The sequence below is a fragment of the Cololabis saira genome, chromosome 13, assembly GCF_033807715.1.
Source record: "Cololabis saira isolate AMF1-May2022 chromosome 13, fColSai1.1, whole genome shotgun sequence".
NCBI classification, from domain to species: domain Eukaryota; kingdom Metazoa; phylum Chordata; class Actinopteri; order Beloniformes; family Belonidae; genus Cololabis; species Cololabis saira.
In genome coordinates this window covers 36,287,350-36,304,136 of record NC_084599.1, presented here as the reverse complement: position 1 = coordinate 36,304,136, position 16,787 = coordinate 36,287,350, and the positions used below count along the sequence as shown (strand labels likewise).

Here is a 16,787-nt window from a genome sequence, read left to right as displayed (position 1 = left end):
CATGATGTTTCTGAAAGCAGTTCTATCAGCATTCTGGGAGCTGATTGGTCCTTACAGCATCATTAGCTGCCAATACTTGCTGTTTAATCTCAATATAATACTAGTATTAATATGTTCCATAACTACAGTCATATAATTCATGCATCAGCTCAAAAAACTGTTTTAATAACACTAACCCAAATCAATATCAGGATCGAATCAAATCTGATCGAATCAAATCTTGATAATCGATTCTGAATCTTAAGAATCGGAATCGAATCGATTCTTGACATTTGAATCGATCCCCAGCCCTACTTAGAAGCATATACTGGAATAAAAGAATAACATTCCCTGCAGAAGTGACAATAATTGAATCCTAAACATACAGAAACAGAGAAAAACATTTCCAGTCATCACAATTTTTCAGCACTGTTCAATTGATCCTCAGATAAATGCATCATGTTGTGATGCAACTATCCTCCCAGTGTGTGCAGGAGTGTGTGTGTCCGACGCTCTCAGCCAATCATCTGGCTCGTCAATGTCTGTGACGCGAAGGACAGAACTGTAAACACCAAATGTTTGGGAAAAACCCATTAAATGCTTGTTAACATGTTCTTTCCAACTAGGTGAATAACTGGACTGAAACTGAGCGTCAAAGTTACCAAGAATAAGACTGAAATTATCCAGATTTCAGTAGATTTAATTAAACAGTAGGAATGGGCGATATTTTACCGTTCACGATATACCGTCAAAAAAATTCCCCCACGGTAAGAATTTGTATCTCACGGTAAAAATGATAAATTCCCATTGATGACGTTTTTGTGTAAAACTGATTTATGGTTCTTTGTTAAATCCATGCACAACGTACGTGAAGGAAGGAAGGAAGGAAGGAAGGAAGGAAGGAAGGAAGGAAGGAAGGAAGGAAGGAAGGAAGGAAGGAAGGAAGGAAGGAAGGAAGGAAGGAAGAGAGAAAAGAAGGAAGGAAATGAGCCAGAAAGAAAGAAAGAAGAAAAGAAAGAAAGAAAGAAAGAAAGAAAGAAAGAAAGAAAGAAAGAAAGAAAGAAAGAAAGAAAGAAAGAAAGAAAGAAAGAAAGAAAGAAAGAAAGAAAGAAAGAAAGAAAGAAAGAAAGAAAGAAAGAAAGAAAGAAAGAAAGAAAGAAAGAAAGAAAGAAAGAAAGAAAGAAAGAAAGAAAGAAAGAAAGAAAGAAAGAAAGAAAGAAAGAAAGAAAGAAAGAAAGAAAGAAAGAAAGATTCCCGTTGATACGTTTTTGTGTAACAAACATGGCGGATCTGAGAGCGAGATAGATTTATAGTTAAAAAGGTGGAGTTGAATTGGTATTTTTTTTATCGTAATTTTTATCGTTATCGGGATAAATGCCAGAAATTATCGGGATACATTTTTTAGTCCATACCGCCCATCCCTATTAAACAGTTGCATGTAAACTGGTCAAAACCTACATGAGGCGTCTCGATGCAGAATGACGATGAAACAAAGGAAGCATCATGATTTTAAGGCACAAAGGATGATTCATTCTTACGATTCAAGTAGACAAAATCATCTTTAAAGGTCGGCGTTAATCTTTTTGTTCAGACTACCAGTCTAAGGCAAAATTTTGCTGCTTTCAGCAGTTTTGGTTTCATCAAGTGGCCACGGCTGAATTTTCAGAGCAAACACGCCTAACTGGTCGACGTAGGAGACGAGAACAGCGAAAATAAAACCTCCGGTTCGGTGGAGACACACCGGGTCGTCTCTGCAGTGTGATGTAATTTCGGTGGGGAATATTTCAATCAGAGCGGGCCGCAGCTCTCCCACTGCGGAGCCGCGGCGTCAGACTGATCTCACACTCTGCAATTAGCCTATCTGGACAAGTTCGGGGAGGAGAAGTAAAGTGCGAGCGGCGGACGGCCCGAGAGAAGCAGCTTCAGCTGAGAGACAACTTAAAGGGAAGCAATGCGGTCTTAAACTGGGACGAGATGAACGGCGCTGATTCCTCTCCCACGGGCAAATGCTCCAGGAATCAAACAGAAAGTTTATCACTGTTAAATTAACAAGTGTCATCTCCTCATCCGCTCATTGTGCTAAATGCTTTAATATTTATGTAAAGTCCTTTCTGGCATTAATATTTCATGTTTATGTGCATTTTCACGATTCTTTTTTCATTTTTCATTCTTGCAAATCATTACACTGTTTTTTTTATTGTTTTTTTATTGTTTTTTTTTGCTCCTTTTGGAGGGAGGGTTGAATCAAAGTGAACGCGTTGTCAGTGAGAAAGGGGGGGGGGCCGTACCCCAAAGACTGTCAGAGCAGACGGGATAGCGGAGTTTACTCTGCACACTGCAGAGTTCAGCGCCGCGGCTTTGAACGGCTGAGAGCACTCCAGTGGCAAACACTTTTTAATGAGGCTGGGACACAATCACTCGTGTGATGCTTCCCGGTGTTGCAAAGATCTGGCTGCCGGAGCAACGGGCTCAAAGATTCACGTTTAGATTCCAGCAGAATAAAGAAAAACACACTCCTTTTAGTCACATGTAGTGATTAATTAAATCGTCACATATGAAGCGTCGAATACTCGCAGCTGTAGTGCATGAGAGCGAACATCGTTGTGGCTAATATAAATCAAAGCTCACACGCGCACACCGCAGCGAGCTCATTCACATTCCCAACGCAAAATACATACTTGTATTTAGTAATTGGATTTTGAATATGGCGCCTACGCCGCGATCATCAGGTATGCCTCCGCGATAATGGCTCTGTCAAGCTAATTAACTTCCGCGGTTTGAGTGAAGCTAACGAGATGCGTGCAGGCATCAGAGGAAGGCCAGGCTCTACAGGTGATAACCCTATTTGGCAGTGACATTTTTTAGTGTAAAGTCACAGTGGCGGTGATGAGATCAAAAGCAGAGACTCCCCCATTGGGTCCAATTAGAACTATAGCATTGTACGGGGAAGGTGGGGGGGGCAGAAGAGGGGAGTGGGCGGCGGAGGGAGGAATAAAAAAAAAAAAACTGTTGAGTTATGATATTCATAATCTATGCAGAGAGGCCTTTCCAGTACAGGTCTTCTCCCCATAGCTGTGATCTTTTCAATTTACATCAAGGGAAGATGGTCGGGGATGAAAGCGGGGCATCCGAGGCGCGCAGCCCGCAGAGGGCAGACACGGGGCCTCATTAAGGCCCGGCCCAGACAGCCCCAAACAGGGTTTGAAGTGTGTCACATAAAGAGCACGGGGTCAAAGGTCACACATAGAACAGATCTCCATTTAACTCTCCAGCTGGAGATGGTAATTAGCAGGTGCAACGATGATCCCCGTCCGAATGGAAGGGATGATGCCGCGCCACGTTACGCCAGGTATCCCAGTCGGAGCGTGTGCGTATACGACGGTGCAAATGCAGCAAAAACTCAGAACAAAACTCAGAACGCCCCCCCCGGCCCCGCCGGACCGGTGTTTACGGAACCTGCAAGTGTTACCGTGCAAACACTGGAGGATACAACATTTAAGAGGATTTAACAGAAGCATCGTTACACTTCCTGTAATAAGTACAGTAGATTTTAAAAATAGAACTCGAGGAAGCATGTTTAGGGAGAACCACATGTCTGGAGGATTGCAACGAGCCAGTGGCGGCTGACGCAACATCAGGTCACGGTAAACAACAAGTTTATGTACACATTTGTGCAGCGGGTGCCTCGGGTCTCAGCGGGTTAAATAAAGTTCGATATAGAGAAGTCGATTTTCAGACTTGTTGTACTTAAAAGCTCTGTCCTCTAACCTCGAGCACTTACGTGAGAGTGCACAAAGAAGGTCTGGGGATGCAAAAATGATTAAAAAGTCACTCTATCATGAACATACAATTTAATTTTCAAATTTAAAGTCGTACTGGGGGGAAAAAAATCTATTTAAAATGTCAGAGAACTGTGATTACTCCATCAGGGCACAAACACAAGCAACATTTCTAGAAAGTCGTAAAAGAATTGGATCACAAATGAAACTGTATAAATCACGGTCCTCATTTCGAATAAGCTGACCCACAAAAATCACATTTACGATCCAGTTTTAGGATAAAAACCAACTCAGAAAGCCTGAGTATATATTTGGAATAAAGAAATCGAAACAATAATAATAATAATATTAATAATAATAATAATACAGCGTGGCAAATCTCCACCAAATAATGACCCCGACACTCGTCTGTTGAAAAGAGGGAGAGAAAAAAAATGAATAAAAAGTTGTGTTTTCTCTTCTCGAAAAGAGAGTTTTGTTTAAGATTCTGTCCAGGGAAAGAAAGCCATGGGGACGCAATTAAAGAACTACAAAGAAAAAAAAATAGTTATGAAAATCTCCCACTTTCTTTTGATGTGCTGCAGTCTGAACTGTACACACATGGCGCACACACAAAAACACACACGCACACACACACACACACACACACACACAAATCTGAACAAAGACACACAGAGAACACACACAGTACACTTTTAACACTTGCACATGCACACATGCACACATGCACACATGCACACCGAGAGCATGAGACTGGGAATCTATCACCCTGATTCATTCATTCAACTAAAAATAAATATTAGATATCCCGAACAGCTTTTTTCTTTCAATTAACCTCCATTTTCAGACCGTAAAACTGTAAAACTGCACGATAATAGGAATTATTACTTAAGCTGATAAGAGTCAACTCACTTTCAGTCGGTATAACGGGGAGGAAAAAAAATTATTTAACTCATCATTAAATTAGCAAAGTAAAGGGAAAGACAAAAAGAATAACACATAAATTGGAAGGCATGAAAAATATAACTGTTCATCGGTTGTCGGGTTCACACACCACAACGTGCCCGTCAGGCAAAATGGGAAAGTGGGAAGGAAAAAGGGAGGAAGAACTGTGTGTGTGTGTGTGTTTTAATGGGAGTTTCTCCCCGGTGTGGGGTTACTTTGTCAGGCTGACCTCTCATAGCAGCTGAGCGGCTGAGTTTTGCATACATAATTAACTATAGCTAAATGTCATCTCTCGCTTCAATAACTATCGCAGTGGGTGTTGCTGCTCTCTCTTTTTGACTTCTAATCCGGAGTGAACCGCCAGTAGCACGACTACGTGGAAACGAAGGGCAGCTTTTAAAGTCCACGCGAGTGAACGGAGGGCAGCTGACGGCAGAGTGAGAGGGGATGCACAGTTCAGCTCCGTTTCAAACAATCCCAAACCTGTGAAATAGTGTTGGTTTTTTTTTGTATTTTGACATTTGGAGCTGCTCGAAACACAGGCTCGAGAAAAGTAAACACAATCTTGGTTTTGGAGCTTGTTATCGTACTCGTCTGGGTCATTTCTGGCGGCGTGCAGCGTGCAACTGAGGTGGAGCGACCGCATCCCCGGCGCCGGAGCAGCTTTACTGTTGGTGGCTGTACCTGTAATGCGCCGGTGCAAAAAAAAGACTAAATAACACTCGGCTTCACCTCTGGGTGAAATCGATGGGATGTCGTGGACAAACCAAAACTCCCCGAGTAGATAAAAGTTCACTCCATTCCTGGCGGGACTTATGTGGATCTGCGAGTGCCGCCGGTGCGTCTGTCGCCGCCGCCGACGTAGATGTTGTTCTCGTGAAGCTGAACACCAAATTAAAGCTGCGATGTTTGATTAAGTGTGCCAGGTGATCTCAGGAGAGGCACGCAGACACAACCTCAACCCCCTCATTCATTTGTAGGCCTCCAAATGCATGCTTGAAATACAGGAAGTGGGAGTGTACACGGCAAATCCTCCCCTTGATTGGGAATACAAATGATCAAATGTACCAGGGCTAAGAATGTATAAGTACACGGTGTCAGCAAAGCAGCGAGAGGCGGAAAAGAGGAGAATAGAAGGAATTAGGTTGTGATGTGAGAGACAGAGCATCTGAAAATAAAGATGTAAGCTGCACTGTAGCACCTCACCTTGAATATGTGGCACAGAAAGAATAATACATGAAAAAAGAAAAGAAAATCCCGTCACTGGTTTCAGATCAATTGCCAGGATCAAATACACACACACAAAAAATCTGATTCAGTCACACAATGTTTGTTTTCAGAATTAACAGACTCCTAATTTGCTATTCTTGGGTTACTTTTAATGACTAGCGAGGTAAACAACTTCACCAACCAAAAGTCAATTATAACTTTATCAACACAATCTCTCTGCTCGGAAAAAGAAATGTGGATCTCAGGAAAAGGAAACAAAAATACTATGATCTTCTGGGGGGAAACACTTCTCCTCCGTGTGCTTGTCAACACATTTATCGCGTGACACAAACATGCTCTCTCGTAGATTAACATTAATGAATAAAACTATTGAAACTTGCAGTTTGACTTCAGAAGTCTTTAGATATGCAAACACCGACAAAAATGTACGACGCAAATGTTAAATAGAGCTCGATTTCTCTGATTATATCGTCATATTTATTAAAATAACCATGGAAAAAAAATAAACACACACACTATCTTAAAAAAACAAAGAAGTTCCTTTATCTGTGCTGTTGTTCTTAGAAAAAACTGAGAAGAAAAAAATAAAATTATATATATCTATATATATACGGTATATATATATATATATACGGTATATATATATATATATATATATATATATATATATATATATATATATATATATATATATATATATACCGTATATATATACCGTATATATATATATATAGATATATATATATATCTATATATATATATACACACATCTAAATCTATATATACATCTAAAGATACTGATGTGATCAATTAGCTGTCTGTCTAAAAATGTAGAAAAAAAACCCCACAATTAATACTCTGCCTTATTTTGTGACATTCGTGATTTAAATGAAAAAAAAAAGAAAAAAGTCAAACGTAACTCTAAGAAAAAGACTTCGTGACCGGTTAACAATTACTCTCCTATTAGGACCTTTCCTTCTCCTGCTAAACGGAACCGCTACTGGCTCAGCCGTATCTGTAATAGTCAATAAATGTGAAATATTATGTGTGAAATAGTGGGAAAACAGCGCTAAGGGGCGGGCACTGGTGGAGCGAGAGTAGGGATCCTGTGTGAAAGACGGCGGCTAATTCGGGACAACTGTGAACTCTGAACCTGCTAAAAGCACGGCCACTGGTCAGCCGGGCCTCGTAATGAAGTCCACATGTACTCGCAGCCTGCGCGGCCGTAATTAGGTGGATCTGAAAAAGAGTTTGTTTAAATCAACATCAAAGCGCTTTTGTTTTCCTTCATAGTTGCACACAAGAATTGCCCCGTGGCTTTTACCTTTTTTTTTTTTTTTTAATCCATTTTCATGCTTTTTTCCATAGCTGCTCATGCACAGCGATGCCGGGCTTTCGGAGGGAGGGGAATCATAAACCTGATGGCTCTCAGGGCCCGGGCATCACTCTAAATAAAGCTGGGGTGTTGAGTAGCCGGTGCCACGGCGAGAAGAACGAGGAGGTGGTTTTAATAGCTCGGAAACAGCTCGGCCCCAGTCGGAGAAATTGCTCAGCGTTAATCAGGAACTCAGGCTCCAGCTCGACACGTTGCACGAAGCCTCAGACACTGTATTGTGTGTAAACATCAAATGCCATGTGGCGTGTCCTCATCACTAACAAGCAAACTAACAAGAGACCTGGAATTCCTCTCAATTAGTACCTGCTCGCTTTGTTATTAATCCTCTGGCTTGAACGAGAAGATAAAAGGAGACAGGAGGGAGGAAAAGAAAAAATCTGAATAGTAATAAAAACAACAACAACGATTTGTTGTGATAAATATATTAATGCCAGTGAAGTTTCAGATTCAGGTGTTGTAATTTGACATGATATGTGGGCTATGTTCTGTCATTAGTCAGGAAAAATTGGTGAGTAGGAGATCAAAGCACAAAAAAAAAAAAAAAAAGGCACCGAGCCCACCACTTAATTTATCACATCGCAAAAGACAAAGGCTTTCCTCTCCGCTTCTGTCGCTTTTCAAAAGCCCTTTCTCTTTTCATGACAAACTCAGTTTGCAATTTAATTTAGGGCTTCAGTCCCCCGGTGCAGGAGCAATCAGGCAGGAGGTGAGGAGAAGGAGCTGGAGCCAGACAGGCATGCAGGCGAGAGAGGCAGGAGAAGCAAACAGCGGGTGCGAGAAACATCCAGGCTGACGGGAAGTACGGCGAGAGAGGGAGGGAGAGAGGGAGGGAGAGAGGGAGGCAGGCAGGTGCCACGAAAACCCCAGCAGTCAGGGAAGCAGTAAGGCGGGCGGGATTCAAAGTCTGCAGAAAAATGAAATAAAATAAAAGTGTAGAAAAGATAGTAAAAGAGGCACTCGTGTGGGAGCTCTGGCCGGACCCGGGACTGAGTTATGGGGTCCGGTAGTCGGCGGAGGCCGGGCCTACGCAGCCTCACCGAGGAGCTTTAATACACACTGTGAAGCCCGAGCAAACAAACAGATCCCTGCTTTGACAGAAACAGGGGTTACAAGTAAGAGAGGCGCTTTCTTTTCTTTCTTCTTCTCTTCTTTTTTTCTCCTTCACGGTTGCGGACGTGCGGCTGTGAATATGTGTAAATGTGTGAGTGACCCTGACGCCATGGTGATGCTTCCCGTAGCACTGACCAGTGTCGGTGCTCCATTAATTAAAGAGACGATGCGCTGGCAGGTGGCTTCTCTGCCCACACTGGTAATTGGACCCTTTCTCCCCCCCCCACACCACCAAACCCCCACCCCCCCCCCCAACACAAAACCACCCATCTCTGCCTTTTCTTTTCTTTCCTTTTCCCTGCCTTGTTCCCTCCTCCGATCTCTCGCGCTCACAAACGTGCCAGTGGGCAGGCAGAGACGCGAGACTTTGTGAAATAATGATTAGAATGGATGGAGATGAAGGGAAGGGAGTTGCACATTTTCCCACAAGCCTCTGATGGTCGGGGAATGCTGTTTGCCTTCAAGCGTCATACGACGCAACGGGAGTTTACTTTAGACAGCCACAATCTGAGGAGCCAGAACTGCCGTCATTAATGATGTGGGGAGGGGACAGAGCTGCACTTTGACAAGTTTCTGGATGTGCGTGTGTGTGTGTGTGTGAGTGTGTGTGTACGCTAGAAGGAACATGAGCGTGAGAGTATATTGGAAGACAAGAGAATGTATGTTTATGAGAGGGATATGGGGGCAAACCTACTGTGTGTCGTACATAATGAGACAATAAAAGGTAGAGGACGTCTCACCACATCGCCGGGCAGGTTGTGCAGGTCGTCGAACGGACTCTCCAGGGTGTTTGTGTCCACGTTCAGGATGACCACGTCCTCAAGTGACCGGCCGCGTACTCTCTGCAGGAGGAAGAGAGTACTTCAAGAATATGCAATACAGATGTTTTAGAAGTGTGTCATGCATCTTAAGACATGCACACTTTTTAAAAACAATAAACTTAATGAATCTTTATATCACCAGCAGCTTTCTGTATATTATTCCCAGTAAGAGAATATATCATCAACGGTTTTTGGAATAACGGCGTTAAAAATAGCTAACGCCGTAATTTTTTCCCAGTAAGGGTTAATCTAACTCAGGGGTCGGTAACCCAAAATGTTGAAAGAGCCATATTGGACCAAAAACACAAAAACACAAATATGTCTGGAGCCGCAAAAAATGAAAAGTCTTGTATAAGCCTTAGAATGAAGACAACACATGCTGCATGTATCTATATTAGTTATAACTGGGGGAAGATTATTTTTTCATTATGCAGTTCGAGAAAAAAGTTGAAATGTTGAGAAAAAAGTCGAAATGTTGAGAAAAAAGTCGAAATATCGAGATTAATGTTGAAGTACAATCTCGAGAAAAAAGTCAAAATGACTAAAAAAAGTCGAAATGTCGAGAAAAAAAGTCAAAATTTCAAGAAAAAAGTCGAAATGTCAAGATTAATGTTGAAGTACAATCTTGAGAAAAAAAGTCGAAATGTCGAGAAAAAAGTCAAAATGTTAAAAAGGAAAGGAAAAAAGGAAGAAAAGAGAAAAAAGGGGAAAAAAAGAAGAAAAAAAAGAAGAAAAAAGAAAAAAAGAGAAAAAAAGAAGAAAAAAAGGAAAAAAGAAGAAAAAAAAAAAAGGTCTAACATTTTTGAGAAAGCTCCAGGAGCAAAGGTGCGCAGGCCGGGATTCAAACCTGCGACCACTGCAGGACTGTAGCCTCAGTACATGAGCCGCTTGTTTAACCCACTGAGGGGCCCGACACTGCTATTTTTAACGCTGTTATTCCCAACACTGATCATCAACTTATGATATAGAATTAAGATCTTCAATCAACGGTTTGCAAAGCTTCTCTCATTTCTGCCATGAAGCTTTAGTTAAAATATAAATAAATAAAAATAAACAAACAGCTGTATTTAAATCCAGCACTGCTGTATGATTAAGAATTTATATATGTATAATATATATAATAATATATAATATAATAATATATATATTATATATGAGCACATCTTAACTGTAACACACACGGTTACACACCCACAAAACTCACAACAATGCTGAGAGGAAACATTTGGACGGTGGAAACATTTTCCACCAAAACCTCATGCATCAACAACAACACGGTGATGCTGCGCTGCGCCGTGCGCATCCTGATGGCGACAAATTCAACAATTATTTCAGCACAGTGCAGGCGGATGCAGGCAGGTGTGGGGGGGGGGGTGAGGCTGGATGAGGGAGGGAGGGAGGTGGCACAGTGTGTGAATTTCTAGTTTGTCACTTTTGTGACAGCCTGTGCAGCGGAGGCTCACATGCTGATCTGGACTAATTATGTAGTGGCGGAAAGAAGGTCTGTCACGGATGCAGAGTGTGATAAATACTGCCACTGCCGCAACTGTCAGGCAAGTATCACACACGCGTGCGCGCAAATGCACATTTGCATTGCTTTTTGTGCGTGTGTGCACAATCACACACACAAAAACACACACGTACAAACACTTGCATACTAAAATTTACACACAAGTGCAAATGTGTGTGTTACTGCGTCATGCATTCACACACAGCAGCAGAACTGATGATGATAGCTCGCCTGCACACACACACACATGCACGCCCCCTCACCCCCCACGACTAACATGAGGTTCAACAATGAAGTAGAAAAGCTCTTTGTTTGCAGATGCTTTTTCTGGCTTTCTCTCTCTGTCTTTTGTATTTGTGCTTCAGAATGCAAACAAACAATAATAAAAGCAGCTAAACGAGGGAGAAAAAAAAAACCACAGTTGGAGGTTAAAATAAAAACAATCATCTTTTTAATAAAACAACTAATTAACGATGACCAAATGCTGCATTAGTTGAATATCTATATGGAAAGGGTTCATATGAAGTGACCTCCTGGACGGTAAATGTTCGGTATTTGAATTTAATTGTAAACATGATCTTATCCTACTGAAGCTTTCTTTGAGTTTGTGCATGTGTAGCATCCGCATGCAGTGCCATAAATACATATGCACATCATGCATAATACATACCTATAAAGTACATACTCATTTAATTGCATCGCGTATCGACAGATTTACCAACATACCTCGAGCAGACTGAGGTGAACTCCCACAAAGTACGGCATGGGGGCACTGTGGATGAAAAGAGCACATCACAAAGCCACGTGAGCGACGTCAATATACAATGATTAACTTGGAGAAAAAGCTTCTGGATGAAGGGGGACTGGGGGGTGGATACAGAAGAATATACAGTTAAGTAACAAATGTGCACCAGAACTGCTGAAAAGTTACGTTTTACCACTATGACCACTACGCAAATATTAAGACACAAACACTCTTTACTGTAAGTGATTAGTGGCCTAAAATGAACCTTAAAATAATGTGTCAAAGTAAAAAGGGGCAGTTTTAAATACTACAACGCTATTATTGTTCTGATGCTAATTTATTACAACGTTATTACACAATATAATAATGAAAAAGCTGTTTTTCTTTACTGTTTAACCAAAAAATTTGACCATTTCCTACAATTCCGTGGGGCGGATGTGTCCAGATAAAAGAAAAGAAAGTTTTAAAATACTCAAAAACCACTAACAGACACCACTTGTCTGATTGGCTTCACAAAGTCGTTAATAGTGGGATGGTTTTGGCTCGTTTTATTCCCGGCTGGAGTGATTCAGAAGCCACAGGCTGGTAATCAATTTAAAGCAACAGAAAAGCAAACAGCAGGCCTGCGGTTCTGCCCTGTAGCTGCTCCATTCTCCTTCATGAATGCTCAGCACTGACATTCAGAAGCTCTGATGGACTGTGCAGGCATAGATGAACACATGCGGAGCATCTAATGTAATTTACTTATCTAATTGGAGGATGAAGGACACCCCGTTATCGAATAAGATAATGATGAGTCTTTGCAGAGTGTTGGAAATCACATTTCACTGTCAGTGATGAAGAGCTTCTATACGCCGGTGCGTCCCTCGCAGCGAAGCACCGGGCTCTACTGTACCGCACGAGCCATCTGATTTAATTAAAACAACAACAAAAAACTAGCCTTTTACATGTCCTGGCTTCTCACATGTACTCAAAACATGCACTGATGGAGGTTGACCTGGATGCATGTAGATCTGCAGACGAGCTGTTGCTTCTGCTCTCCGCTCGGTTTCAATCAAGACCGTTCAGATGTGTTGAATTCACGTCGGACGGGAGGTAATGAACCCCTGAGAGAGCCGCGATGATGAGAGCAGCGCGGTGGGGCCGGCATGAAATATAGAGCAAGGTGATGCGCAGCCGCTACTACGTTGAGGAGGCGTAGCTCAGGAGTACGAGCAGCAACGTGTAGAGCGAGTGGGAGAACGTGTGAACATGTGCGGCTGCACTTTCACACCGAGGCTCGTGGTGTCGCGTGTTTACGCGTCTAAACCGTCAGGCGTGAGTGCGACTTGGAAAGTGGCCGGGAGATAAGAGACGGTGGCGGTGAAGAAAAGAAAACTATTTTCTGTGATGATGCGGGGCGTGTGTTTGCTGGCCTTACCAGCAGTAGTCCAGGAGATGCGGGGGCAGCACGGGGATGAAGATGTGCTGCCAGTACATCGGGAAGAGCAAAGCAGCCGCGCCGTGGACACACGCGGTTAACTACGCCGACACAGAGAGAGAGAGAGGAGAGAAACTCAGCACTCAACTTTCCACAACAAAGAAAAACACACTTCCAAAAAGAAAAAGCAGACCTGAGGAAAAAGATCTGCAAAAGTTTGGAAAAGTGATATTTGACATCAATATACTGCTTCCCTTCTCATTCCTGACTTTGTGAACATCTTATTTCAGCACCATCAAACTCAGAGAGGACCAAAGGAAATCAAAACAGGCTGAGGTGATGTCTTGTACCTGTAAAGCAGATTATTTTCCACCGTTGCAAAACAGAAAAATGAATCTTTTTACCCTTGCACATCATTCGTGGCTTTCATGAACATTTAACCTCCTGAGGAGAACAGACTGAGAGATGCAGATCAAGCGGCTGACAGCAGCTCGTCTTGACCCTCGCGACAGAAACACGACAGAAGAGAGAAACGCTGACATGAAAAGACCTAAAGAAATCTAACATTTGCTTTACAAACACTCAGCATGTCTTCTGTAATGATTTATCTGATACAAGCCATCAAAAAACCTTAAAAAAAATGCCCTAGTAGATATGACAATCCATAATAAAAGTATGAATTCAGAACTATGTTGAACACACGTGTGAAAAAGTGCATAATTAAGTGCTTTTAAATAAATGTCAGTTTGTATGGATGGTGCTGTGACCTGCACGAATTTAAACAAAAAAAAAACCCCAAAGAAGGCCAAAACAGTGCTGACAGTAGCCATAAAAATCAAAATTACCCAACTGTGTCTGAGAATTAGAGAGAAAAATATGGAATAATTAACCTCTTTCTCTTTTTTTTTTAGCAAATAATGAGAAGGAATCACGTGAGGAAGGCATTGCTGTTCAAAGACGCCTTCTTTTTTTTTTTTAAATTGTCAAACAAATATCACACACAGAATTAAAGTCACTGTCTGCCATTGTCTTAGAGCCGGCATCCCCCTTTTGACATCCCGTCTCGTGGAAACCCGGCTACAGTAATGACCTGCAGCGCACACGCAGACACACAGGCAGAGCGGGAGACAGAGGCGTTAGCTCATCCCCCAGATTAAAATAACATGATTAAATATGGAAAGAGAACAGAGGTCTGAGGGGCTCCTGCGGGACTTCATTAGGGCAAATTGCCAAAGAATGAAACATGAGTTAGCCAAGAGAGACTGCGGGCTAGGCCAATACCGCGGGGACCCCGGAGCAGCAGCCACTGTTATACCGCTGCAGCTTCACAGTCGATGTGTGAAGCGGACACACACTATCACACACAAACAACTACCCAGAGACCCCCTGCTCGCTGACACACACGGCGTCACAATTGACCGGCCAAAAGCGGGTGAGCGTGGCTGCTGAAAACAACCGCTGCCGGAGGACCAGAGAGGGAGCGGGATGGGCCACACCCCTCATTTAAGGCCTGGACATGTGAAAAGCTAAAAAAAAATACATAAAAAAATACATAAATAAAAACATGCACGCGCTTGGGTATCGCGCGCGTTTCTTTAACTGCATCCATTTTTCATATCAGCCAGTTATAAAAGAAAAAAAGAGCAAAAACACACACAGAGCAATGCTTTTTTTTTCTTCTTTTTTCTTATTGTCTCTTTTACACAAACTCCCACAATACTTAGGGCTTAATCAACATTTAATTGGTGTCTTGCTCTGAGTATCTGCATATGCATATTTCTGCTTCCTGCTGTCTTCAAATGAAACAACAACGCCACGCTCCTGTCAGGATTAATTCTCCGGCAAACAGTTTGCTTTTTTTTTTTGGTTAATTCTGAAAATAAATCAATGCGATGAATATTAATGAGAAAAGTGGAACACTTGGTTGGAAAAGCGACCATCAAAGGTATCACACCCTCCTGCCTTCGGAGCCACGATGGTTGAGGGGCCATTAAATCAGGATGAGGAGAGGTCACCGATGTGCTGATCTACATACACACACACACACACACACACACACACACACACACACGCGCGCAGAGGGGAGAGCCAACAGGCTGGTGTGATCCTCCTCTGGGAGTGCGAGACAAGCCCCAGCCATTCGCTGGTACCAGGAGGTAATGGCACAGAACACCTCGCTAACCAACTCCAATTATCTCCACCAGGCCTCAAGGTGAGCCCCCCGACCGGCATGATTTACTCTCAGGTTGAAAGTGAAAACAGGAGTCTCTCTACCTTTTTCTTCTTCTTCTCAGGCCCCGGTTTCGCTCGGGCTTGGGGGAGCCGGCCCAAGAAAGGGAGTCTACCAAATCAAGATTATGATTTATGATGGAAATCTAGATCTGGCTCGTCTTTTATTCGTTATCTCCAAAGCGATGAAGCAGCATCGGCATCAGCAGCGGCGGCGGCGGCTAGCGCGTCTCAGATAAGGTAACTTGGAGCAAACTACACAGGAATAGTTCACATATTTGCTCCTCCAATTCAGATTAATACAAATCCCCGTGTCCTTGTCCAGGTTTAAGAACAAATGAGGCAAAAAGTAAAAGGGAGATAAATTAAAAAGAAAAAAAGAAATCATACCCATCTTTTCTTCATTGTGGGGGGGGGGGGTGGTGTTCACATGTGAGTGGGCAATGCGAGGCTAAGGCTGATAAAATATTTGCCAGGCTGATAAATAATAGATGAGTGGAGCCAAATGGCTTACACGCTCCACAAAAGACCCGGGTGCTTAATATTCCATTCAATGGAGAATCACAGATACAGTCCCCAAGAACAAATACAGGATTAGGTGCCGGGTCCAGTCCTCGGGGACCGGGGCTCTGCCCAGTAATGAGGGGCTGCCTGACTCTTACACTGCATGTGTGTGTGTGTGTGTGTGTGTGTGTGGGTGTGTATGTCACCCCCCCCCACCCCTCCTACCCTCCTCTGAGAGAAACTAACCGATTATACAGCGACAGCCTGCTTCAAAAAGCAGTCAAGGTCTTTGGTTCTGCCCTGAGAGCTTTTTAGTGTGCTGTGGCTTAGACAGAAAGTGCCCACGCTAACACTGGTTTCTCCAGACACATTCAGCGAGACTAAAGGAAGGACGGAGAAGAGAGAGAGAGAGAGAGAGAGAGAGAAAAGAGACGGAGAGAGAGAGAGGGAGAGGAGGTGAAAAATTGCAGTAGAAAGAGGAATAAAGTGATGAGTTGAGGCTGAAATGAAAACTTTTGAAGTGGATAACAATAGCGCTCGGCTAAGAGGTCACACGAGCCGGTCAGTCGCTGTGTGTGTCCTGATCTATACTTCACGCTTGCTGTATGGACCGTGAACCGCATACAAATGATCTTATAGTGTCTTCTCCAGCATATAAGGGAATCAATGGAGATAACGTGCTTCTTACAGTATGTGAGCAGCAGATTGAACTTGAAAAGCTCATGTTTAAAAGTTGTCTTTACAACCATCCGGTGTCTGCTTCCAGATTATTATTTTTCCTTAGCTGTCATCAGCTCCCCTCTGCTTCCTTTGTGTAATTCATTATAGACTTGTAATAGTGTTTCCTATTCTGACACTCATACTTTTAATTGTGCAACTTTTATGGGGGTAAAGACAAACACAGAAACATCAACAAAAAACATTTGAAGAAAAAACTAGAGAGTGGATTTCATGTGCTACTCTCATCTTAATCGTTATACTCGGATGAACTTGCAGCTTTGTAGCTAAACAACATTATTTGTTTCCTTCAAAGCTGGAAACATCAGAGACCTGAGCAGCATGCAGCGACTCCGGGCCTCGCAGACTCAACCAGGGTTTCCACTGATGTCATTATCCCTT

At 42.7% G+C, this 16,787-nt stretch overlaps 1 protein-coding gene across 1 annotated transcript in view; it reads right to left on the bottom strand.

Annotated features, from left to right (window-relative positions):
* dennd1b (DENN/MADD domain containing 1B) overlaps window positions 1-15,167 on the bottom strand; it is a 52,795-nt gene extending 37,628 nt beyond the window's left edge. Inside the window, exons 1-4 of the mRNA XM_061738994.1 lie at window positions 15,162-15,167; window positions 12,936-13,036; window positions 11,497-11,542; window positions 9,180-9,281 (exon numbers count right to left, since the gene is read on the bottom strand). Of these exons, the coding sequence (XP_061594978.1) occupies window positions 9,180-9,281; window positions 11,497-11,542; window positions 12,936-13,036; window positions 15,162-15,167 (255 nt within the window). The remainder of the gene's footprint in view (window positions 1-9,179; window positions 9,282-11,496; window positions 11,543-12,935; window positions 13,037-15,161) is intronic.
* Window positions 15,168-16,787: the final 1,620 nt, after the last annotated feature.